Here is a 26280-nt window from a genome sequence, read left to right as displayed (position 1 = left end):
TTTGGACTCATAAACACCTAATCCGACCCATAAATCAACCCACTTTTAAATAAATTATCCGACTGATTTTCAACAATTCTGTTTAATTTTTATTTTTTCAATAAATTCCAAAAATGAATAATTGATTAATAAAAAATTAGAAAGAATATGAAAAAAGATAAATTTAACGCCAAAAATTCACAAATAATTATAGTAACCTTAAATTCAATTTAAACATTTTTTTAATTTTTTTTCCTGATAAATTCCGAAAATGAGTAATTGATTAATAAAAAATATGAAAAAAATATATAAATTAACGCCATAAATTAAAAAGTAAATACATTAACATTAAATTCAACAATTTCAATATTTTTTTAATTTTTAATTTTTTCAGCAAATCCCAAGATGAGTTTATTAACAAAAAAAATATGAAAAAATATAAAAATTACATAAAAATTCACAAAATAAAAAATAGGAAAATATGAAATAAATATAAAATAAAAAAAAATGTTGAAATTATTGATTTAAGGTTACTATATTTATTTGTGGATTTTGACGTAAATTTTTTATTTTGTTTCCATATCTTCCCCTTTTTATTAATAAATTGCTCATTTTTGGGATTATCAAAAAAAATAAAAAATTTAAAAAAATTGTAGAATGAAATGTTATTATATTTATTTGTGAACTTTTGGCGTTAATTTATATTTTTTTCATACTTTTCATATTATTTTATTAATCAAATTATTCATTTTCGAGATTTACCGAAAAAATAAAAAATTTTAAAAAAAATATTAAAATGTTAGATTTAAGGTTACTATATTTATTTGTGAATTTTTTTTTGCGTTAATTTTTTTTTTGTATTTTTCCTATTTTTTATTAAATCAATTACTCATTTTCGGGACTTACCGAAAAAATAAAAACTAAGCAAAATTGTCAAAAATGGGTCAAATAGTAAATTTAAAACGAGTTGATTTATGGGTCGGATTAGGTTTTTATGAGTCCGTATATCTTTTCATTTTCATATAAATGTCGTGTGATTAGGTCAAAATAACATGACAATTCCATGTGACATTTAAACAAATGAAAAAATGAGTAAGATATGTCCAACATGGCAACTAAAACCCATAAAGGCATATTCAGACCAAAAGTTGGATGGTGAGGGCATGAGTGAATCAAACTTTAAACGAAAGGTATATCTAGACCTTTTTAAATAGTTTAGCGGCATATTTAACCATTTTTCTATTTAAATAAGATCAAAAGAATTTATTTTATAATCATGATTGTAATGTGGGACTCATAAAGTTACTTCTTATTTTAGTTTATTAATATTACTTACAAACTATACAAAAAGTTCCCTAGCGCAACCGAATCCCAACTACAAGCAGGTTGACAGAAAGTCATAAATAAACGTAAATAATGATAATGTATTGAATGAAATTTGAAAAAATAATATATATGCAGTTTGTCTCGATATTAATTAGGATGAGAGAAGCATAATAAAAAGTATTGAAAAGAAATATAATAATAAATTAGTCATGATAAAGTATAAGATAATATTTAAATGTTAAATAAATTACCTTAATTTTGAGATTTTTCTTAATTATTGCAAAATGATGGCTCAAGTAGTGTTAAATAAATTACCTTAATTTTGAGATTTTTCTTAATTATTGCAAAATGATGGCTCAAGTAGTGTCCACTGGAGTTCGATTGTTCAGTTTCTATTTGGCTCTATTTCCTAAGCATATACAGGTATACAGTACTAAATAAATCATGCTACAAACAAAGTAAGAAAATAAATAAAAGTAATAATAAATAATACGATAATCGAAATAGAAATAATAAAATTAATTATACAAATACAACAGATATAAACCTAGTCTTCCAATCGACTCATATTGACTGAATAATTATTGATAGAAGATCAATATGAAATGTTAATAGTGGAACTTTTTTTTTAACACTTTCAATTGAAAAGTCATGCACTTTCCTAAGAAAAATATGTTTTCTAAATATTTTGATTACAAAAACAAGATATTCAATAGATAATCCAACAATATTTAATTTAACTTAACCTCAAAAGCTGGCTCATGACGAGAGGAGGATACTCAAGTCTATCTCATCCCACAAATGTGAGACTCAGCACCATAAAATTGAAAGTAGATTTTTTGAGTTGCTAGGAAGTTGGAAGCTTCAGCCACAGTATGAAGTGTTTTTGCGTTTAAATGTGAGAAAAACTATGTAGTAGTATTTTCATTAATAAATAATGAAGTATATATAGGTGAGAGTTTATATTTTTGATACAAAAGTTTTTGGCGTATAGTCGTAAAAGAAAAGAAGGTAAATACTTATCGGTATCTATAAACTAATTCATTTAATTTATATTTGTCAAGTGATTTAACATGATTTAAAAATATATAATATTAATGAATTATAGTGAAATAATAGAGTGTATCAAAAGGCGAAGGCATAGGCACGACGTTTTATAGTAAAAAGCGATGTGTAAGCCTCGAGAAACAGTAAGTCTCATGTATGTTCAGTAGTTTTATTACTAAGAAAATAAGTAAAAGTAAACCTTTTCATGATTCATGATTTTTATTTTGAGATAAGTATTCATAATAAATAATATAGAAAAAAGTATAATAATTACTATTTGAGAAAAATCGTTACACCAATAATAAAAATATAATTTAAAGCAAAAACAGAATTTAAAAATAAATTAAAAATGCCTGGATATACTATTACGCCTTAAATTTTAAGGCTTATACCTTATGAATCTACGTCTTTAATTTATGTATCAAAATATTTTTGGTGTGCTCGCTTCAGGACTCACCCAAAAACGTTTTTTGAAACAGTGTACTAATTTGACACTGAACCACTATTATTGAACTTAGAGCCCAGTCCACTTTTTGCACCATCATGGAAAATTAGGCCCAATGCCGGCCATAAGTTCTTGGCCCATACAAGTCTTTTTATTGGGCCTAATGCCAGCCATGAGTTCTTCGAGCATACAAGTCTCTTTTTTTTTTGAAAAAAATATTATCTTAAAATTATTTATATTGAAAAATTAAAACAAAACAGAATGAGAAATATAAAAGATGAGAGCAATAGACATAGAGAGACAATGAAAATTTTTCTTACTCTTTCAAATATCTAATATGAACCTTATGTCTCTATTTATAATATTAGAGGCATACAAAAAGTTAGTTATAAACGTGACATTAACCATCCAAGTAATGAAGGAATATTAAAGGGGGAAAGTTAAGGAGGTAGTAGGAGTTGCTATACGTTATGGTTAATTACACCTGAATTTATGGACATTCACATAAATATATATATAATATTGTGTATAATCTCAATTAACATTGTCGGAGATAAAATGTGGTATGGTGAAAATAGGAATGGACATGAGATGTGTTGAATGTCGGAGAAAATGCAGTTAATATGAAATGACACTTGTGAAATTTTTCTCTACTTCCCCTATAGAAGTCACATTTCTCCACTTTAAGAAACTTAAAAAATTCTCCAAAAATTTAACTAAACTAAACCTGAGAAAGTTGAAATTTTTTCTATACCAAACATATCTTTTTTTTCTAAAAAAGCAAAACTCCTTTCCCCTTCAAGTCCAAATCAAATTGTTTCAAATACTCTTTCATTTCATTAAAAAAACAACAACCATGAATTAACTTTACTGGGATCATCTTTTCTATTTTTTGTATTAACACTATTATGAAAATAATAATGCATTTTTTTAGTGCGGTCGAAAGAACATAAAAATTCTCTTGGCGGGGTCTGTTTGAACAGACCCGGCAACTAAAGGGACTTCTTTTTCGTGTTCCTTTAGTTGTCTCTATGTCCATGCATAAGGAGGTCGCCCTAGCGGGCTGCGATTTCATAAAAACAGTTGTGAAACTGAAACGATGTTCAGATATTCTGTATTGGCGGAATAGTCTAAGAGGTTTTTGTACTTGGGTTCATTTGTCAGTTGAACTCTTATACTCACTATTTCATCAACTGAATCCTTAAACTTACTAAAACATAATATCTTGAACACATATAACCATTAACTGAGCTTATGTAGCAATAATATTACTGAATACCTTATGCTTGCATACGTGACGGCTGACGCCACCACAAATCAAATTTTCTTTTTAATTTTATTTATTTACAAAACTAGTCTTTCCATTTTACGAAAAGTTCTCAACCCTTCAGCCACTATCTCACCCCTCCCTCGCCCATGACTTTTTTCTTCCTTGTGCCCCCCACCCTCTCCTTCTTCCTACAGCCCCGCACCACACCACCCTACACCACTCCCTTCTTCTCCTTCTTCTTCACTCACACCCCCACCCCTCACCCAACCAAATCACTTTATCCCAAATCATTTTAGTTTCTTTAATTTTTGTAATTCAAATTCTTCTTTATGAATCTTAGTCGATTTATACACTTCTAACATTTAGGTTTTTGAATTTTATTTTTGAATGATTGAAATTTAGGTGATATTTAATTTCTTATGTGGCATTCAAAATGACATGAAATTTCATAAAATAATGTACAATTTCATGTGTGAGCGGCTGTGTTACACTCACACATATAAAATAAGAAAGGGCTTACAGTATTGCATTTTAGTGAGTTTAAATGTTTAATTGACAAAGATATATATAAAAATCCAACTGACAAACTGAGTCAAAATATAAAGATATCGTACATCATTCTATATTTTTTATTTACTTCAAATATAAGGGTAAGATTATAAAATTTTATATAATATGTTATATATCCATTTTTTTTAAAAAAAATACAATAAGCCAAACATTTGCAAAATCAAGCCATATGCCATAGACGATAATCCAATAATTATTAACTTATGTATTACAATTTACAATTTATACCTTATAATAGGAACTTTGTCCATGAACCTATAATATGGTCGAATTCTCTGCAAACTATGTATTATATGTTTACTGAAAATCCAACACAAATACAATAACATTTTTTGAAAAATTCGAGCAACATAGCTGTGATCAAGATTTCTTAATTTCATTAGAAAGGTGAGAGATTTTTCCTATTGTAGAAGTTCCCTGATGGACCTCCTTGAGGTAAAAGAGCAAGCCAAACAGGACTTTGAGCACCCTCTTCAACAGTCAATATGCCAGAATTGTAACATAAATCAGTTTTTACATAACCTGGACAAACACAATTTATGAGAAAATTTGGATATTTCTTAGCCAATATTCTTGTGTAACCATTTAATGCTGCTTTTGATAGTGTATAAGCAGATACTATTAGAGGCCAATTTTTGCTTTCTAACAAATCCTCTTTGAAATCTTTGAGAAAAACATTCAAAACCTCATCCACTTTGTCTTCTGTTAGATTGTCACAATCATTCAAGACTCCTATAGCCCATTCATTGCGTACATGCTGAAACAAAACATCGTGTCAGTTACTGTATTAAAAATAGATGTTCATAATATAACGATTGGATAAAATATGTACGTACTTGGAGCTTTCCAGTAGAGGAGGAGACATTGACAATACGTGGCGAATCGGATAATTGAAGTAGAGGTAATAATTCTTGTATCATCCATTTTGCACCATAGTAATTTGTTTTTATGCATTCTTCACCTATATCAATAGTTTGAGTTGCTACTTTCATCTTCTCAATGAATAAATTTTGCTACAACATGACCATCACAACGTTATTTCATTTCAAATGTACTCAAAAAAATTTACACAACCATAAAATTGATTTTTTTTTTTAAAGAAAGTGAAAGCTAGAAAAATTGATAATATAAACGAACGAAAGAATGGACGCGATGACAAGAGGGTGCTGAGTTTGAGTTATATCAAAGGGAGTAAAAAATTGGGAGCTCGTAGGGCGAAAAAATAAATAAAAAAAAATGAGAAATCCATGTGATATATAGTGACTTACTTGTGGGTTTATAATGAAATCTTTATCTAAAAGCACTCCAAGAATTGCCGCATTATTCACCTGTTTATATTATATGTTATTTACAAATTAATAATGATTTGTTATATTTGCATCACGTAGTACGGTTAAGCAAATTCATGAATCTATTAAGCAAACACAAAGTTATAAAGAAAATTGAGATCAATTATGATTAATGCATAAAGCTTGATTAAAGAAACCTTTTTCGGGTTTTATCATATTCGAGTGGTCAAATAATTTTAAAAATATTTTTTATGCCAAAAAGAACTCTTTAAAGAAAAAGAAAATTAATTTTTCTAATGAAAGTAAGGAAAACAAATTTCACAAATGGTTTTACACCTCACTCCCACCATATATAGTATTTGTTTAAAATATCATTTACAAATAATTTTAGGAAATATTGTTTGCTAATCAACCAAAGACGAGAAAATAAAAATAAATATCCACTTATTTTTCTAGAAAACATTTTTCAAACGAAAAATTTCCTTTAATACAAAATGAATCACTAATCCATCTCTAAATAGCCGGTAGAAAACACTTTTTTTTATCTGTCTCTTCATAGCACATCATAGTTATATAATTTTTCAATCGTGAATTCGTTATTAAATAGGATTAGCGACAGACTTTTTTTTTTTTTTTTTTTTTTTTTTTTTTTTTTTAGCTTTGGATTCAATTCTATAGAAAGAATTAAAATTGAAAAGGAGTGGAAGAGGAAATACCAAGATATCAAGTTTGCCAAATCTATTCTTGATGAAATCTCTGAGTGTTACAATACTAGAAATGTTAGTCACATCAAGTTGATGAAAAATGATATTATAATTAGAGTGTTCATCCATATTAATAACAGCTTCATTCCCTTTTTTCTCATCTCTTGCTGTTAAAATCACCAATATTCCCTTTGATGCTAGTTGTCTACATATTTCTAATCCTATCCCTTTGTTGCCTCCACTCACAACTGCAATCCTGATGATAACAACAAATTAATCCAAATCATAAGAAATTAATTCATTCTCCGATACTTATATTATCTTAAAAAGTCAAAAGAGAAAAAGCTGGTAATAAGATAATAATTATTAGTTGAGTGACCATGTAACAAATCAATCCAAATTTGGTGTGGTAGATTCTGCTTTAAAAAAGTAGTGAAGTTGAGTACTTACCGTTGAGTTTCTAGGAAGTTGGAAGCTTCAGCCATGGTATGAAGTTTTTGTGTGTTTTAATGTGTAAAAGAATGAGAGAAAAATTATACACTAGTGTATAGGTGAGACTTGAGAGTTGAATATATTTATATGTTGATAGAAAAGTTTTTGTCATATAATTAAAAGAAAAAAGAAAAAGAAGGCGTCACTATTATTGAATAATTAAGAAAATAATTGTCAAGAAACACAAGTGTGGTTGTTAAATGAGAGAAATGATAGCCATAAGTTCATAGGACCACATAAGTCTTATTAGCAATGTTTTATATTTTTTGTTCGGTATCTAGCAAAAAAAGAATATTATATCAGAAGTATTTGAATATAATTTTAAGATAAATATCATGGGAGATGGAGTATGATGCAATGAAAAGGAGAGAACTTGAGGTGTGTTGAATGTTGAAATGACACCTCCACCTCCGGTAGGGAGTTGTACTCGAAACATAGAAAAAGTTTTTCAAAAATTTTGACCAATCAAACATGAGAAAGTGAATTTTCCGTTCTGTGCCGATTTCCTTCGAGCCAAAATCAAATTGTTTCAAATGCTATTTCATTTTAAGAAGAAAAAACCACAAAAAATGAATACAGTTCAATAGGCGGTGCTGCTGAGAGAAAGTATCAGCTTTTATTCAGGGATAACAAATACATCTCCTACTCCTCAATTTAAAGGTTACATATGCTTCATGAGATAAACAAGAATGGCTTACAACAAAAAAATGAAATATTTGAAGAGCCCTAGACTCTTTCGTGGTTCAGCAACATTTGTCCTTGTAATTGTACACCTAATACAGTCAAGTTTGTGAAACTTTTTGACCTTTACAGGCAATTTGGAGCACCAGACCATACTCCACTTCTCGTGGACCTGTGATCTCAACCCAGGAAGTGCTTCACTATTCGTGAACAAGAGGGCCATAGACAGGATACCACATATTTTCTCTCACGTGTTCAATGGTCTCTTCCTGCATCCATCGAATGAAGCTCTTGAAATAAAAAGGCGGAAACACATTTTTCTTAACTGTATATAACGTTATGATTCTTGTTTCATTTCGTTTAGTAGATTCTAGTAACATTTTCGTACCTTTGACATATGCTGCAACTCTCTCACTCCAACGTCACCGTGACCTTCTGCCAGGTCTTCAGCCACAGCAGCCCGTAAAACAGCAGCTCCCACCTCTGCTGTAATATCCCGAATACTGCACACACAAAAAGAGATATTAGATACGATTACCTGTAGGAAGCAATTTTTCCTTTGCCACATCTAAGTGAATGCATTTTGAAAGTGCAAATTACATCCAAAATGCCCTCAGAAAGGTTATTCACTAAGTCTGAAAATTAATAAGCGTGGGAAAAGAAAAACAAAATGATTCAGCATCAATAGTACCACAACCTATATGGTTAACTAGTAGCACGTATTCATAGCCTCAAAGATTAGATCTCTAAATGCATGTGTACAAAAAGATAAACAAATGTATAAAAGAGCAACTAAGGATGAGCTGAGTGATCAAGTGTTGCCCATGTGAACTAACAAGATTCGGGTGTAGCAGCATTTCATCAGAGTGGTCACTTTACTGTTAATGTTGCATTATAGCAGCAAAGTAAGTGTGCATTCCTTGTCATGTAACAGAGAGAATCAAAATCAGGAGAGATAAACCTAGACGTTTGTGCTTTATAAAGCTGCGCCTTGAAATTGAAGCATCATTGTCATCAAAATTTTGTACATTGTTAATTTGACTCCCTCAAATATGCATATTACAGTTAAATGGTGTAGTAACAAGGGGGACAGCAAAAAGCATGTGACCTAGAAATCCTATAAGGCCAAAACCAGTTGCTAATATGTTCAACTAACAGAATGAAAAAATGATATCAAATTTGTAAGTTGCAACAATCAGTCAAGTCATATCTAGTCATTGCAGGGACAGGGTGGAGCTAATTTTAGTGCTTAAGATTTCACATCTCCAAATAAAACTCTATGAGCAAAGAATACTTTCTCCAAAACCAAGAACTTACTCGTCAATGGATGGATACAAGATTCCTCTATTGATTTCGTCATCGGACATGTAAGAAGCGAGGCTGCACGATCAAAATAGATATACAAATCAGTAAATGTATAGATAAGAAAAGCTTCTGTTGCACCACATGCTTTAAACTAAACACACAATACAAACTGAAAAGCTCACACCACTGATGGTCAAATCAAGTACAAGGAGACAGGATTGTCAGATCATACCACTCAGCAGCAGCTTCTAACATTGTATCACTTATGTTTCGAGCGCCAGAAAGAAGAGCTCCCAGCCCTATGCTGAATTGTCAACAATAATCTTAGATGAGTGCAACACATTCAAACAGTTAACATAGGTTTACAATCAGCACCTACCCAGGGAAGAGATACATGTTATTCGCTTGATTTACATGGCCTATCTTACCATTCCCTGAGAACATATTAGAATAGGATTCATGAGGTAATACGTCATCAATAAGCACAAAAGAGGCTTAAACTGGGAAGGGGAGATGAACAAATGAAGAGGAGTTGCTCATCGACTACAACAAGTGCATAAAGGATACAGAGAAAAAATGCATTCAAGGAACCAGAAACTACCTAGATCAACATTTGCAAAGGGACTCCCACTAGCAAAAACAATATCTTCTCCAGCAAGCTTGAAAGCATCAACAGGACAGCATTCAGCTGTTGAACAGAATATACAATTTAAATGCAAGATCAAGACAAACAGCCGATTGAGGAAGCAAAAGATGGATGAGAAGACAAACCATTGTTTGTAGGATTTGACATGGCAAAAATTGCAGGTCTAACAGAATCTGACTCTTTCATGGCCCTCAGCACCTGAACATTACACCAAGACAAACACAAGTTGATATCGACGGAACAGACTAACTGCAAGAAACTTTCAAGTGACTTAACTGATCAAAAAGAATGTTCAAGTGATTTCATCCAAAGAGAAAATAACACCCCACATCATACTTCAATAAGAAAATTCCAGAAAATAAGAGATCACTTCAACAGTCGCATGTATCTCTTTCTCATGATTTATCCTAGAAAACTCTTGAAATACTAGTTTGTTGAAAAGGGATGAAAAAGGGGAAAAAAATGTCTGAAAGGAACCTGCTTAAAGGTAGGCAAAGGAATAGGAAGCAAATTGGTAGATGAGATTAGATATGATTGTCAATGGCATAAGCTTCACAAGTATGTAATGAAGCAAGCGAATTGATCAGAAAATAAGGAATAAATATGCTATAACTTCATGATGTAATTTATGGTAGAGCAAAGGAGTCGGATGTGGATATATGACAAAAAAAATTCAAATAACATACTGTCCTACATGTTAAATATAGAGTAAATGATTAAATGTGCTAAGTAACTTTGGCCAGCTAGAGAATTAAAGATCCAATCATTTCCATAAAGTTTCACGATAAGCTAGATGTCACAATTGAAAATAGCTGATCCAATGACACGGTTCTTATCTCTGAGCGTCGTAAATAAATGCTAAAGAAGAATAAAAAAACAAAGTACATGACCCACCTCCTCATGAAATATGCCTCCAACTCCTGACAAACCAAGAAGTACATGAGGCTTCACCTTTTTGACCTGACAAACATTTAACGCCAGCCTTATTGTCTTGGAAAGCATAAAAAGAACTAAGACGAAGATAGAAATTATTAGTCGCCTACAGCCCAATAATCAAGAAGGTCAACAAATTTTAACAAAGCACGGAAATCCTTCTACTAAGAGCAACTTAGTTTTGTATCCCACAGATTCTATTAACATTACCACTTCAGCAAGTCCTGCTCCCTCCTGTAGTCCTAGCCCCTCAATCTCGTGATGGGCTTTAGCAAATGGTAATGCTGCTGGATCAATATCTTTCCTATCCTTTGTGATAAGACCCTGCATCAACAATCACCAATGACCATTACCGATCATGTTGGAGGGAAGCAAATCTTTTACACCAACTGATGTCATGGACAGAAAAACATATGGTACTTGTCACAAAGCCCAGAGGCCCATTCATGTGATTAGTGAATGAAACATTGTTTTCACCTATAATACAGTTATATTTGATGCTGATTTGTCTCCCAATCTAAAATGCTAGCATGGTTAAACATATTTGATAAAAGACACATGCAAAAAGAGGGAACACATTTACATTTTCTGAATCAACATGGAATATAAACAATCTGTATATATACAAAACCTCACATTTTTATCCAGAAGAAAAAAGTGGGGATCTGCTGATGGTCCAGCCATTCTTGAAACGGCTTGTAATGCCATCTTAAGAACACCAAGCCCCGCACTGAAATCCATAAATTAATAAAGAAGAGAACGCACAATTAAGTCACCTCAAACAGGCATCTAAATAAGACAAGAATTTATTAGTAACCTAGGATAGATTGTCAAAATTAATTTTGCCATTACCTTCCTGCTCCAACTACCACTATCTTTTGGTTGGCAAAATCAGTCAGTGGCCGGCCCTGTGCCCTAACAGTTCCTAATAGCCCAGCAAGAGCAACACCAGCTGTTCCCTATTGAACAAGAAGAGCAGAAGATAATTCTTTCCGTCAGTGGTGGCTGCAGAAAGGAGAACAAGGGCCAACAAATAACCTCCAGAAAAAATAGGGGACCAAGCAAACTACCTGTATATCATCATTGAACATGCAAAACTTTTTCCGATAGCGATCCAGCGTCTCAAAAGCCCACTTTGCTTGAAAATCCTCAAACTACTAGCATTATTAAGATATATCAGTGCAATAGAAATAAAATAGTATCACATATCTTTCTTTAATAATAAATGGACCTGCACAACAGCCTTTGGCCAACGAGCATGAACAGCTTCCACAAATTCATCAACTATTGACAAATATTCTTCCCCTTCCAACCTAGGTTGTCGCAGTCCAAGATCTGTAAAATCAAAATCCTGTAAGAAGCAGAAACCCCTGCGCCCAACTTGGAGAACAGAATGAGGAGGGGTGACAAGGGCTGATTTTCAAAACTAGAACTGTATATCATCTGATAGTTGCATCCTTACTCAACATAAATTGAATAGAGCCACTATGTCGTTTGCTATTTGGTGTTAAGAAAATGGACATTGGACCTAACTCAAGTATTTGGTGTTAAGAAAGTGGCCCTTGGGCATAACTCAATCCAAAAGCTAACTCATAAGATGAGAACTTTCGAAGACACTTAACACCCTCTTACACGCCCAAAACTTAACATTTGATGCATGGACAATATAACATGGGACCCAACATTGGGTAAGCCAAGAATAAGTATGGCCCAACTCTGATGACATGTTAAGAAAATGGACCTTGCCCTGACTTAATCTCAAAGATCATATATGTGAACTCCCCCAAGAGAAGAGGAAGGTGAAGCAAGTTTTTGGAGTTGATACGTTTAGTCATAAAGACTGCAACTTACAGAACAGTAATTATTAGAGAGTCAACAGTATGTGCAGATAGAAGACAGCTAGCAATTATAAGACAATAATTTTTTAGGATTAACTGCAAGGACCAGAAAGTCCACCAGCATGTAAGAAGCCAAAAACAATTAGGTGTGAGCATATTAAATTACTGATACGTTTTTTGGATGAAGTACTATGCATTAAAAAATCTTACTCACAAAGAGGATCTTCTAGAAGCTTCTGATTGTTTGTCCCGACATCAAGCATAACTGGGAGCACCTGTAAAGCATAGGCATAGGTAAATCTGGCAGACATCATATTTTAAACATGAAGGCACATCATAACACGGAAGAGTTAATTGTTTTTTTGGGAAGTATAACAATCACCAGTTCTATTATTCAAAGAACAGATTGAGTGGTTATCAATTTTGATTAAACTGTACAAGACACTAATAAGAAACGACATAGGCAGACTTACCAAACATCAGTGTTAGCAGTCATTACTTAACACTTAAACCAAATCTCATTTTAAATCTGGAGTCACATCTTTATTTAATATTGTTTTATGTCTTTTTGGATAGGCTAGTTAGTCAGATTGATATCCTTGTCAAATCCATGAGAAACGTCTATGTGTCATAGCACTTCAGATTTCCAAAGCAGCATATGCAAAAGATACAAAACATATGCAACCCACACACTGATAATAATAGCTCATGAATGTCAAATTGCTGAACAAACAGTTATTCTCATACATACTCTTTGTGGGTTGATACCAGCAGCTGCTACATACATGTCAAGTTTTCCAATTGGTATACCTATCCCCTGAACTCCAAGATCGCCAAGGCCAAGAATACGACTTCCATCTGTCAGGACAATCATGTCTACCTGCAAACAAAAGAAGAGAATGCATTGGATGATTCTATTTCAACAAAGTTGTGAGTTTTTGTTCAAAAAAGAGAATCCATATCAAAGAGGTTAAAGTCAGGAAGATTTTCTCAGCTACACTATGCTTTAAGTTTTGCATTATTCCGAAATATCAACTATTTAACTTTCTGTACCCAAGTATTTCACAGAAATTTCTGAAAGGAAAATTGAAAGGAATAATATAACTTGGGTCTGAAATTGTCACTGTACTTAAAAATAAACCAATGACCAGTAACTTAACTCCTCATCATCCAAACAAAACATCACAAATTCCTGCACAACTCATAGGGCTAATGAGATATTTCCTGTGAAGACATAAAGGAGGTAGCACATTTCGGCAGATTGGGTATCTGAAAATTCAAATACAACCATGTTTTGATGGGAAATTGGGAATATGGCTCTAGAAATTCACATACGAGAAGAAAGTTATTTGAAAGTAAAGTAAGTAAAGCACGGTGCAGATCAATATGGATGGTTCTGTGCAAGTGACAAAGCTTCACATGGCTCTTGTAGAGAGGATTTGAAGGGGAAAAAACAGATTGGTGAAAATTCATGAGGTTCTCGGGGGGACCTTATCCGCTCTTGGCTTGACTATGGTGTGTGGTACTTTATTTTTATCAAGGAAAAAAAAGTATCACACGCGAGAAGACTACCCTAATTTATTTGTGACACCTAATTTATTTTTGTCACAAATAAAAAGTTTATGAGTTTGTTACCGTAGCAAAAATTCTTTTAGGAGAACTTTATATTATCGAGGAATTGAAGTGTCCTGATTTTGAAAGGGTCATCCTTGAAATGCTTCATGGTGAAGTCACATTATAGTCATCTCATAGAGGTGACTAAATGCCCGTACGATAGTCACTTAGAGCTCCAGGTGCCAAGGTAGAAGGCCATTTTTTAATGGAAAGTGACAAATGCTATTTTGACAGCATACAATTTAAGAAAAAGAAGATGTACTATTGTGAGATTTTGTTTCTGTAAATGACACAGAGATTAGGCGAATGCAGAAGACAAACAGGGGTTCCATATATCTGAAACTTCGAGATAGTTGAAACAACAGAAGGGACAGCTGAAAAATCAGAAAGTTGTGAAATCACATAGTACCTGAGTGGAAGGCCAGTTGAAGATCATTGACATCATCTCTCCCTTATCTTTGGCACTGAAATACATGCCACGTGGACGTCTAAACAAGCCAGAGTAGTTTTGGCAAACCAATCCTACTGTTGGAGTGTATATTATGGGAGCAAAATCTTTGATATTGTCAATTAGAACCTGAGAAGCAAGTTCAGGATTTAACTTCAGTCTTCAGGTAGAAATAGTTTATTTGCTACTTAGCATTTGCAAGCATGATTTGCAACCACCAGACTTACTCGGTAGTACAGTGTCTCATTCCTGTCATGCAGCCTGTTTAAGATCCTCCATTTTGCTAACGAGACAACACTTTCTGGTTGACCCTCAGTATTTTTCTCAAGTGACCGAAATGACTCCACTAGAGGTACAGCAAAAGAAAGAATATGGTATCAGACAACACAATTCGCGAAGTATATCTTACAACAAACTTATTAAACAGAAGATATAGCATTACACTGATGGATATAACGTGCTTGAGTATGATACATATATAGATGAATAGACAAAAAAAATAAAGAGCTTTCTAGAAGATTTGACAGAATGCAGTCAAATGGATGATTGGAACAGAAAGTTAAATATTTTAATCTCAGCAAGATTAGATTTAAATGTTGCAGAAATCTTTCTCAAAAAGGAAGATCCAAATGTTCCAGAAATTCCTCCTCTCTTTTTCAGCAGGGAGGAACTAAATATAGAGTTTTTAATACATGTTGGTGCCGACACGCTACATGCCTTTTTTTAAAAATGAAGTAAGGAGATTCCATTAAAAGGCATCAAGAAGATGCAAGGCAAAGGGGTCTGCTCCTGTACAAGAAATTACTAAATAACTAAAGAGCAAACATAGTTCAAAAAAACATCAACAGTGGTTACAGGGTCCTGGTTGAACCAGCTAGATAAGAAGACGAAACAGTTGTATTTAAGAATATGGTTAGGAATTGAAATCCCATCAAAACATCTACAATTCCTTTCATTCCAGATGCACCAAAAAATAGCAGCAGGAACCATACACTGACATCTCAAAACTACTTTTTCCAATAACCAAGAAATCTGTTGCTTCCAGTTTTGAAACTCAGTAGATAATGGCTTCACCCTTTACTCACTTAAATACCAGACTTTTTTTTTATGACAAGGGAAACCCGCAACCGCTATCTTTTGGGTGCGCACTGGGTAAAACCCCCGCTCCTATGCAATAGCTCACAAACCACATAGGAGAAGTAACCCGCACTAGGAAAGCCTCGTGTGACGAGCTCGACCTAGAAGTCCAACCCCTTGCTTTCGCTGGCAAGGGGTTTCAAACTTGAGACCTCCAACATGGAAGTCTCAAGCCCAAAACACTGGGCCACTTAAATGCTAGACTTTTTTTTTATAAGTAAACTTAAACACCAGACTTGGTTTACAATAGGATCCAAACTCATGATGTGCGTCAACTATACATTCCATGTCGTATTACCTTTTCCATTAAACCAAAGCGCTAGGGGAAAAAAGAAGTCAAAATAGATGGTGTATTCAAGCCTCATACGAATTCCACCACAAGTTTTGGAATATATGGAATTCGAGAGCATAATGTTGACACCTCATAAAAAACACTGGTAGGTAATAAACATGTCAAACCAACTTAGACAGCTCTTCCAGCACTTCATTCAATCAAGCATTTTCTTCTAGTTATTACTAGATAGTCTGGTGAAGACTAACAGAACCGTTCACCCATGCTCAAGAATCTTCACCAACACGGTACGCTCTAAAAGCACTTGTGAAAACTAATAACAACCATAATTTTATTTTAGGAAATTCCTAAGGGGTTGAAATCTCCACCCTGCCAAAGAAAAAGGACAAAAGATTGATAATGGAAAAAACCCACAAATACTACTACCAAACTAAGTTGATGTTCTCATCAATTTTCATGGCAGTTCTCATTGTCCATATTGGTTCTCGACATACTTCGAAGTACTTGTGTGTAATATATAGTACTTCGAACCAAACCCACAAGTACTTTAAAACCAGGTTCTATCTAAGTTAGAAGCCAAAAACAATGGAAGAGAGAGATATAGAACAAGAAATTTCTTCTAAATAAATTGAGCATAGTCCCCTTTTGTTACTATAAAGAGTCGAATATTAACTTTCATGCAAGCAACAAGGGCCAAACATAAAATAGCCAACTTACTGAAGCGGTCATATTGCTGTTCAAATGATATTACACGAGGTGGGAGGAGACCGCGCAGACCCAATCGATCTCTTTCTGTCATTGGGAATCCTGTGTCCTGTTTTTTATTTATTGCAGATAATAACATCAATAACATTCAACTATTACAAACTTTGGAAGCATAATTGAGTAAATAAAGTCTGCTCTCTCTAACATTTAAAACTTTTAGATGAGAAGGTACACATAATTTAACATGGTATTAGAGTTAGGCAGAGATTCTGGGTTCCTGTCTCAATACTACCCATTAACAACAATTTGTACAAATACTTGGCCTTTGAAAAAGGAATCTACAGTTTAAGCTTTTAGATAAGATATTTTACACAATTTAATAGGAATCAGTCGTATTGTAATCTTTTTTCCTTCGTATGTACCATTATCAGAAAATTGTACTATTCTTAAGGTTGTATCAATCCTGGTAACTTTACTAAGGTTGTATAAATCATGGTCTCTCGAGAAACATAAAGCATAATTCTGGACTCTGAAGGTACAACGTAAATTACTTTTTATCTTGTGGTTAATTTATTACCACATGTTCCATATAAAGGTTGATGCTCAGAAAAATACAGTCTTGGACAGCCTAAACACCATGACACTGTATATATCTCTATATAATGTTTTACTCATAAAATTTCATGCTACAGCACACAGAAGATTAAAAATCCTAATGAGGTCATCCGTAATATGTGTTCTATTCTGCTTCTATGTTTGGCTTATGAAATTTCAGTATAATTCCTTTCAGTTTCTGGAATCACACCAACTTTCATTTTGCCAGAGCACCGCATTTTCTCCTGTTAAAGAGTAACTTATAGGACAATTTACAAGCAAAATTTAACTAATAATTACCCCATCTACTACACCAGTAATAACACAAAGTCACAAACCATAGTTCAGTTGGCTTAATGAACCCTCTACATCCATTTCCTCAATAAAATTCCCAACTAGACATCAAAATTTAGGTGAAAAATTTAGTCGGTGGACACAGTACTTCAAAAGTAGCATATCGTGACTCATATCACATAATCCCAGTTTATAGAGTACATCAACACAAACCAACAAAATGTAACCAGTATTTGGCAAATCCAGTATAGCATTAAACCTCCATACAAAAACAACTACGCCTTAGTCCCAAACAAATTGGTGTACCTCTAGATTAACCAAAAAACTTATTTTTTTCACTGCAATAATTTCAACTAATAGTAGCTGAATAACTTTCCAAAACAGTATCTCGAATAATTTTTTAAAAAAAAACAAAAAAAAACAGATCATGACTACACGCTAATTTTCAAGCTAACAGTTGAAAACAAAATTAATAAAAAAACTTACCTTATTGAACCAAGGATCATGAAGAATATCAGCACCGCGCTTGTGTACGATACATGGAGCTGAAATCGCCGTCGATAACCGCCGCGTACGGCGGAAAGTCGACGCCGCAGATCGAGCCACTCTCCACATTGCACGCTCCTTATACAAATAAATAAAAAAAAAACGAGTAAAAATTGAATCAGAAAAACTTAGAATTGAGTTGAAGATGAAGAACACTACAACTCCATGAATATGTGAAAGAGTCAAGTACCCAGATATTTATACTCTCCTTCAATGCTGCTGCTTATATTCCTTCTACTTTTTTTTTTTTTGACACTTTCTTTTTAAAGGGTTAATTTTCACACCCTTTATATTAATCTTTATAACATTCTTTTAAGGTTAAGATCGTCTTATTAGTTGTTGGCATATTTGTCAATGTTCAATAAATATTAATAGAATTTTTTTAATTATTTTGAGCTATTTTTAAATTTATCGGTCATTTCTAAAATTAAAGCTGATTTAAAAGTAGATTTAATCAATACTTATGCTAATTCAAACACCTCTCTAATTTTTTGAAATTAATTTATGATTTCTATCGTAATTATCAATGTAATACATAAACTAAATTAACATATTAAACTTGGTCCAATTAAACACAATTTTATTTTTTTATTATGCGAAATAAAGAATGATTTATTCACTTTTTTTTCTTTTCCTTTTATTAAATGTTAGCAATGCCTATAATATATAAGTTATAATATGTGAATTTCTCATTGTCAATCATAAGTTTAAAGCACATTAAATTTGTTGGTATTATTAATTCAAATATTTGCAAATTTAGAAATATTTTTATTTTTGGAGGCTGTTGACGGGCAGAGGGTAAAGAGGGGGCTGCCCGCCCGTCATTGGAGAGTTTTTAGTGAACGGTCAGTATACTGCCACACGGGCAGTAAGAGGGTAAAATGGGAAATTTGAGTAAGCCAATAATAGATTATTGCTTCTCATTGGGCAGTAAGCCAAATCTGAGTAAACATTGCCGTACAACATTTAATTTTGGTAATTTATTGTTTGGATTTTTTTTTGTCTTTCCTATTTTCTTCAAAGTACTTTGGGTTAGTTCTATTTATTAAATTTAATTGCTCATGAAAAATAATAGAATTTTTTTACTTATATTTTGTGTTTGAGTATGTAAACGAGAAATATTGAATAAATGTATTATTTAATATAATTTTAACTAATATTTATGTTTTTTAACTTTAAATGTGCATAAATAAATATTTTAACTTGTATAAAATTAAACGAATAGACACATCCTATATAACATACACAAAATTTAATGGTCTATGTGGAATCTTACATTTATTATCTCACGTAGCATGTATATTTTCACTTGTTCAAATCTATGTTGTCTACACCTAAGTTGAAGGCGTAGATGTCATTTTAAGTACAATTAAAAAATACATACATTTTTACATATTACACTAAAAATATTTTTATGTAATCTAAACAATTATTACGTGAAGTGAGATTGAGGGTGGGGGTCGATAGAGGGATACCCGGGTGGAACAATAAATGTGAAATGTTATTTGTGGAAGTTTTTCCTACTTTTACTAGGGAAATATTTTGCTCGTTTCAAAGAAAGTTTGTTCTACAAAAAAAATATGTCCAAATTTGTCTAATCAAACATGAAAAAGATTGAAATAATTTTCTTTCTTACTCCACACACATAATATATATGATGTAAATCATAAACGATGGTTAAAAGCAAATGCGTACTGAAGTTAATGGTTTCAAATGAACCCATCAATTTAGATATATTGATATACATTGTATATATATCACCAACATATCAAAATTATTATATTATGAATTCACAATCTCAAAAGTATAATAACGTTAATCATAAAATATCTCAAAAAATAAATTTATTGATAGAGTTTAAATTCAAAAGTTGGTTATGATAGTATTGAAAATATTGCTTCATTCACTTTCTAAATATTTAGTCCAATGCCTACGTAGGTCTAATATGTGCCCATGTTCTTTATGAAGATTCTCCTTTGGAAGTGTGAGGCTAAATTGTACTTTATTTATTTACTCGAATAATTTGGAAATTTAAGGATATTTTGATTCTGCTGAGAGGCTAAATTTGCAATACTTATTACTTGGTGAAGGTACTACCTTCTATATTAATCAGACTCCGATAGTGGTAAAGTGATAAATATTCATTCATTCTTAATTTAAAGTTTTGAATTCGAGTCATCTAGGGTACATAATTGCCTTTAGTCATAATATGAAATTTTTGAATACAAATTCAAATTTAATTTAATTTCAATATAGATACATGCTTTGTATGTTCCAAATATTTCTATTTAATTTCTTTTGCCACCGAGAATTTATTCTCCAAATATGCTTTGCATAACTCATAAGTAAACTTAACAATAACTAAAAAAAATGCTATTTTCTTACACTTCATTCTTTATTGAGTTCTCCTATGACCAGCAAACGGATATAATTAAAAATCTCTTCTAAAAATTACTCACTTATAATATTTTTAGAAATTTAATTTTATACTAATGAAATCGTTCTAAATATTTACGATTATTACTGATGAACAACATAAACCAGATAATATATGCAACGCTGGAAGGTAGCATATATCCCTTATATTAAATCAGTCAAGTTGCGCGTAAATTGTTCTAGATATTATTGTTGTTACTAAATTACTTCATCATTAAATTGAATTCAATTTGATATTAATTATCTGGTATAGTTTTAATCTCTTCAAAATTACAGTGACATATGTACTAGTCGAAGTGGAGCTAGCATTTACTTATCATGTTAAATAAAGTTTTCTATATATTATATGGAATAATTTTATTTTCGTACGTAGTGTATTATTTACAGAACAAGAATAAATTAAAGCAGCACACAATTATTATGAATGGTGGACATGCAAATGCAACCAAATAAGTGAAATTTTGGAATAGAAATTGATTTTTATTTCTGTTTTGACAAGTCATCAACACAAATTGGATTTTTGGAATTGATTCTAAAAGGAAAATGACCATTAATTTCAGTGTTCTCCGCGTAAAATGTTGATTCTTTCGCGTTTTGATGTCTACTTTTTCAGCTGCAATTTGAAATACGAGTTTTCAAATAACTGGTAAAGTTATTATTATGTGATAAAAAAATCATAAAAATTCAAACCGTGAAAACAGTTTTTTTACCTCGACGAGATAGGGATAAGGTCTATATATACTCTAGCTTAAGCAAACCTAGTTTGTCGAATTTCACTCAGTATGTTATTATCGTAATACAAGACACATGATAAGAATAAAACCCATGATTTTTTTCGAAAATGATTAGAACCAATGACGGCGAGTATACTGTGAGTTTGTGACAATATCCTCCAATGCATACATGTGCGTCGGTTGTTTTAACTTTCTACGAAAATTAAGATTCTACTGACATTAAAATCACTAAATATAGATTTTGTAATCTTTGACATTTTATGATACATTTGTGTCTGAAGCTAAACTTTATTTTATTTTTTGATAAAGAAGATGTCTGAGCCAGTTTGTAACTCGGCCACTTAAATTTGAATGCAAACATCATGATTCTAAACCATTAGGTCATGCCCTTGAGTGCGAAGGTCCAAATTCTTTTGATAAATTCTGAAGTCAAATTATATTTTTGAAAAAATGAACATAATTTGACAAAACGAATACATATGAAGATGAGCATTCTGGAAAAGAGCAAGACAAAAACTACTATGATGCAGAAGCAAATTCAGCTTCAAGTGTTAACTTAACACCATTCCTAAATGAAGTTGGTGACATATTGAGTGTCTGAATTAATCTGTTGGTATCCATGGATATATCTGCTGGAGACTTAACGCCGCGGTTAACCTATAATGTTCAGATAATAACACACATAGGTTAGGTATGTGGTTTTAAGGAAAAAAACAGTAGTGATGATACTTTCTTGGACTTTGTTGTGCTTGTAGTGTAACACAACAGAAGCTAGAAGGTAAATGAAAAAAGTAAAGAGACTTTTTTTGAAAATTTGTTTGTGCGCGTGCATGCAAATGTCAATGTAATGTTAAACCAATGTTACTTACAGTTGATGAGGATACTGATTTGATCAATGACAAATTATAACCTCGAATATGTGCAACAGCTTCAGCCATCTGAACCCTGGAAACTCGATCAGGTCCACCCACGTTCAGAAGTAACTGCATTGGCTCCTTCTCTAGAAACAACACATATCATGTGATAAAACGGAAAAGTCAAGGAGAGATAGAAAATCAGGTAAATTGTATCAGAAACTTTACTAGAGGCTTTAAAGGGAAAAAGTCTGACATAACTTCAACTATAAACCGGTCATGAGCATTGATAGAGTCACATTGTAGAACTTATCTCGAGTCATAGTGAACCACCACATTGAACATTGAGCTGAATTATTTGTTTTTTGGATTATATTCCAGTTAACTCAATCATAATACTTCAAAAGAATCAAATCCTCACGCAGCAAGAAATGTTGTATTAAATATGTGGAAAACTACCACAAAGAAAGAACCAATCCTAGAAGATCATAGTGAAATTTCAGACGGTTGTTAAGTATCCCGTATTTGATAATGCAGACAGAGGGTGATCAAGGCAAATCAGTCTAGAGGGTCAAAGCATGTCAAACCTGAGATCCATTTATTTGTCAGGGTCCATATGATGGTCACAAGATCCTTCACATAGACAGGACAACGGAATTCATCGTGAAAAAAATCCATGGCTTCTCCCTTTGCAAGAACACTATCCATCCACTGCATGATTTTCATGTGAAACATCAGCTCAAAGCCCAGTAGTCGAGTGATTTAATGTGTCATATATCATAATAGAATTGCTTGGGATTTAGATACAATTTTTTCTGTTGTTGTATCATAACAGAATCATGAGTAACATTCAATCTTATGCTCAATTGGATGTAACAACAGTACTATATTATAAAGCTCAATAGAGCCACTCACCCCCATGGTATGACCATTGAGTCCAAAAAAAGGGGATAAATAGATGGAATTCAATAGTAATCGCATATAGAATGCTAAATATAATTTGCAAGCATGAATACATCTCAATATCAACTTTGTTTTTTTTTTAAAAAAAAATAAAGTCAACATCAAGTTTAAATCTAGATACAGGCCAAACAGCAGGAAAGCGTGACATAATATGAAGTGATTAGGTTAAGCTTCAAAAAAAAAGATATATCGTGTTTAAATTGCAAATCACACAAAAGAAAAGGCACGGAGGCTACTATTGCCCCCACTCATTCTACTGAACAATAACAGCCCTTTAATGAAGTCGGACAAGTGCAAGTACAAGGTGAAGTTCATTGTATTCACCTGAACTGGAAGTGATTTTGGGACAGGGGAGACAGTCTGAGGTCCATAAATAATACTGCTCCTCAAAATTGCAAAATTTGAGTAATTTGCAGATATAAATTGCTCTGCTGCTACCTTTGATCTTCCATAAACATTCACAGGAAGGGTCTCATCATCTTCCTTGTAGAAGGATTTGGTCCCTTCGTAAACTGAGATAAAAGTTTAATTAGCATCACATAGTCTCAAGAAAATTGTTTGCATCAGTCAAAATATACGACTCATGAGAACAATCAATAATTAAATGGTTGTCCATACAGCCACATGAGAACATTCAACAATTTGATAAAATTACATCACAGGTGAGAGAGCTTGCTTGATCTATAAATGCTAAGGTTGTAAACAGCTTTTTCAAATCTTTCATGGAGAGGAATACTGCCAATAAATATTATGAAGCATTCACCAACAAATATATCAGGGGAATTGCTGAACATAAGCTAACATCCTATTTCTCAAAATTTTATGCACCAGATATCAAGTCAGCATCTTCGTTATCCAAGTGGCTATAAATTTTAAGCATCTTACCTTTACCTACCTGAAGGAGTTATAAAATACCATAAACCTACTGATATTTTCCTTAACATTAAAAAGTTTACCCATGTGTTAGAAGGATCAGTTCATCCTTGTGCCAGAATTAGTTTGTTAGGCAAGAGTTGCAGAGGTAACACAAGGAGTTAATAAGTATATAGAGTTTAGCTCCTATGATATTAATAGCCAGTGGTGTTGTTAAATACTCAATTGAGGTACGCTTACACCAAGAATCTAGGTGCAGGGCAGGTTAGGCGCAACATCTCGCTTAGGAGACACTTACGGGCAGGCACAAAAGCTCTAAGACATGCACCTCATTGCCCATTGGCTATATTATCTTGAAGAGTGTGTAACTAAATAACAAATAAAACTGGCAAAGTGCTATATCAATTGTTAAGAAATGCCAAAAATTGCATCTTTGCGTCTAACTCAAAAGTTAAATGAGTGGATAAACTTTAAAATCTGATGAAATAGGTGATCCTTTTTTTAACAAAAGAAAAAGGAGATCAGTGGGGAGACGGATTCGAAGGCTCTAAAGCAACATTGAAGCTGAGTTGTAAGATGAGGGAAGAATTGGCTGCCAGGTAACCAAGCAGAAGTGGAGTGTGGCAATAGCTGAGGACTTGTGTAATCAGCTATGCAACTTTTCACTCTCAGAAGTCCTACAGAGGAATGAAGTACGTCCATTTTACTATTTTCATCATCTACTTTTTTCCAACGGTACCAAATAAATGAAACAATGACCAAACCCTACCAATGAAAGTAAGTCGACTTTTATCATTCTCCTCCACATTAGAAACCAACACAGTTAGCCTAAGAAGCATAACCAGCTCAATACAGAAGCAAGAAACTCTCTAACTTTTGTGAAAAATTAGCTGTTGTCACTACAATGATTTCCTCGTGTGTTACCTTGATCAGTAGACAAGTGAATCAGAAGAGTACCGCCATTGCTAAAACTTGACAACCACTTAACAAGAGCAGAAGGCACATTAATAGCCATGGCAGCAGTAGGATCCACTTCACAGGCACGTGGAACAGAAAGTGCAGCACAATTAACCACAACATCAGGCTGCTCATTCACATTACAAAACTTGGTATTAGCTATTATGGTCATTTTAACTGGTTCAGTAATAAATTTGACCTACTATACAATCCACCAGCCACTTCAGGTATTTATCCGAGATTACAACAAACAGACAGCAAAGACCACCTAAATAAATTCACAGCCTTGAGTGATATCAGTCGACACATAAGTTCTCTTATTAAATACCAAAACTTTCTTCAAATCTTATATACATATATATGAAGATGCAAATCTCAATCACCAAAATACAAGTGAGAAAAAGAAAAACGTAATCGTTAGTAAGTGTGTACAGTAAAATGCAAACCATGAAATTCAAAATGTAAACTTCATGAGTTCGAGTTCGAAATCAAAATTCTACCATTACCCATTGGATTTATGTGTTCAAAATCTATTACTAGTTGAACCTTTGAACCATAAGTTTTACACTTCCACCCCAAAAAACTAGACAAACAATTCGTAAGATGCTATCAATCACCAAAACTGAAAATGCAAGCAAAATAATTGCAATTCTTGAAACCCTAAAAGAGAAAGATGGAATCTCTAGTAACTTTGTAGTGTAAAATTCATACCTGCCCAAAATTTTGTGAGATGTCATCAAAGCCATTGCCGGTTCGTAAATCTACATGAAAGGGTAGGGCATGAGGAATGGCTTCCAGTAGGCGCTCAGGTGGGGGATTGGTGTGGTAGGTAAAGGCTAACGAGAGAGCATATGGAAGAGTATTTTGGGTTGCCGTGAATTCCTGCAGAAGATGCTGACCCAAGTAACCTGTGCCACCAACTATCAATATCTTCTTGCTACTCATTTTCAATTTCTGTGAGATCTCTTAGCTTCTCCACTGATTTCTACAATCGTAATTCGTATCTTGGAAAAGCAATGCAGTTTTTATGGGGCCAAGGAGTTTGCTGTGCCTACTGATGAGAGTCACAGTTCGTTGGACTGCAGCGTGCCACTGGACAGGGTGAGATCTTGAAAATAAAATTTAGATATTCTAAGTAACTAAAATTTATGCAAGTTTATTATTCAAATTATTGATTCGCAACGGTGAAATATCATACAATACATATTTATCTAAAGTCAAAACTATGTAATAACCATCCAAATAAGGCGTAGATGTTTTGTGTATTACAAAACAATTTAAAACTACATACGAATTGTGTAGTTTCTA

General features: G+C 32.8%; 3 protein-coding genes across 5 annotated transcripts; all 3 read right to left on the bottom strand.

The window, feature by feature from the left end:
* Positions 1 to 4788: 4788 nt before the first annotated feature.
* Positions 4789 to 7417, bottom strand: LOC108281193 (carbonyl reductase-like). Its single transcript, XM_019215996.3, has 5 exons — positions 7081 to 7417; positions 6643 to 6886; positions 5906 to 5965; positions 5474 to 5650; positions 4789 to 5394 (listed from the first exon to the last, which is right to left on the bottom strand). Exons 1-5 carry the CDS (start codon positions 7113 to 7115, stop codon positions 5017 to 5019), a joined length of 894 nt encoding a protein of 297 aa, XP_019071541.1. The 5' UTR covers positions 7116 to 7417; the 3' UTR covers positions 4789 to 5016.
* Positions 7418 to 7646: 229 nt separating this feature from the next.
* On the bottom strand, positions 7647 to 18482 carry LOC101246962 (NAD-dependent malic enzyme 59 kDa isoform, mitochondrial). The gene is made up of 20 exons (XM_010327881.4): positions 18346 to 18482; positions 18096 to 18233; positions 16734 to 16830; positions 14815 to 14933; positions 14549 to 14716; positions 13277 to 13405; positions 12740 to 12800; positions 11919 to 12022; positions 11758 to 11841; positions 11540 to 11646; positions 11324 to 11417; positions 10898 to 11011; positions 10649 to 10714; positions 9880 to 9952; positions 9710 to 9796; positions 9488 to 9542; positions 9341 to 9412; positions 9121 to 9183; positions 8192 to 8306; positions 7647 to 8072 (listed from the first exon to the last, which is right to left on the bottom strand). Exons 2-20 carry the CDS (start codon positions 18222 to 18224, stop codon positions 8004 to 8006), a joined length of 1806 nt encoding a protein of 601 aa, XP_010326183.1. The 5' UTR covers positions 18225 to 18233; positions 18346 to 18482; the 3' UTR covers positions 7647 to 8003.
* A 3232-nt stretch (positions 18483 to 21714) lies between these two features.
* LOC101260376 (uncharacterized) lies at positions 21715 to 26272 on the bottom strand. Of its 3 annotated transcripts, none has more exons than XR_003247373.2 (6): positions 25684 to 26272; positions 24940 to 25099; positions 23467 to 23654; positions 22767 to 22890; positions 22195 to 22657; positions 21715 to 21982 (listed from the first exon to the last, which is right to left on the bottom strand). XR_003247373.2 is itself a non-coding variant. In XM_004229879.5 (6 exons), exons 1-6 carry the CDS (start codon positions 25915 to 25917, stop codon positions 21845 to 21847), a joined length of 975 nt encoding a protein of 324 aa, XP_004229927.1. In that variant the 5' UTR covers positions 25918 to 26272; the 3' UTR covers positions 21715 to 21844. The 3 variants fall into 3 exon arrangements, 1 of the variants encoding a protein (XP_004229927.1); XR_003247372.2 differs by having other exon boundaries at positions 22195 to 22528; XM_004229879.5 differs by having other exon boundaries at positions 22195 to 22325.
* Between the last annotated feature and the right edge of the window lie 8 nt (positions 26273 to 26280).

Source organism: Solanum lycopersicum, chromosome 1 (genome assembly GCF_036512215.1).
Source record: "Solanum lycopersicum chromosome 1, SLM_r2.1".
Lineage (NCBI taxonomy): Eukaryota > Viridiplantae > Streptophyta > Magnoliopsida > Solanales > Solanaceae > Solanum > Solanum lycopersicum.
Note: the sequence above shows the minus strand (reverse complement) of the source record. Positions and strands in the feature narration are given on the sequence as shown.

What these genes read in the sequence shown, in the direction of transcription:
- LOC108281193 (XM_019215996.3), bottom strand. Translation starts at nt 7,115, where the DNA reads ATGGCTGAAGCTTCCAACTTCCTAGAAACTCAACG. An exon ending in AACTTCCTAGAAACTCAACG is followed by an intron (nt 6,887 to 7,080) that starts GTAAGTACTCAA and finishes TGTTATCATCAG; the next exon opens with GATTGCAGTTGTGAGTGGAG. An exon ending in TTGGCAAACTTGATATCTTG is followed by an intron (nt 5,966 to 6,642) that starts GTATTTCCTCTT and finishes TAATATAAACAG; the next exon opens with GTGAATAATGCGGCAATTCT.
- LOC101260376 (XM_004229879.5), bottom strand. Translation starts at nt 25,917, where the DNA reads ATGAGTAGCAAGAAGATATTGATAGTTGGTGGCACAGGTTACTTGGGT. An exon ending in TCTCACAAAATTTTGGGCAG is followed by an intron (nt 25,100 to 25,683) that starts GTATGAATTTTA and finishes GTGAATGAGCAG; the next exon opens with CCTGATGTTGTGGTTAATTG. An exon ending in CAAAATCACTTCCAGTTCAG is followed by an intron (nt 22,891 to 23,466) that starts GTGAATACAATG and finishes AAAATCATGCAG; the next exon opens with TGGATGGATAGTGTTCTTGC.
- LOC101246962 (XM_010327881.4), bottom strand. Translation starts at nt 18,224, where the DNA reads ATGTGGAGAGTGGCTCGATCTGCGGCGTCGACTTTCCGCCGTACGCGG. An exon ending in GAGCAGGACTTGCTGAAGTG is followed by an intron (nt 10,715 to 10,897) that starts GTAATGTTAATA and finishes AATGTTTGTCAG; the next exon opens with GTCAAAAAGGTGAAGCCTCA. An exon ending in GTCAAATCCTACAAACAATG is followed by an intron (nt 9,797 to 9,879) that starts GTTTGTCTTCTC and finishes TCTGTTCAACAG; the next exon opens with CTGAATGCTGTCCTGTTGAT.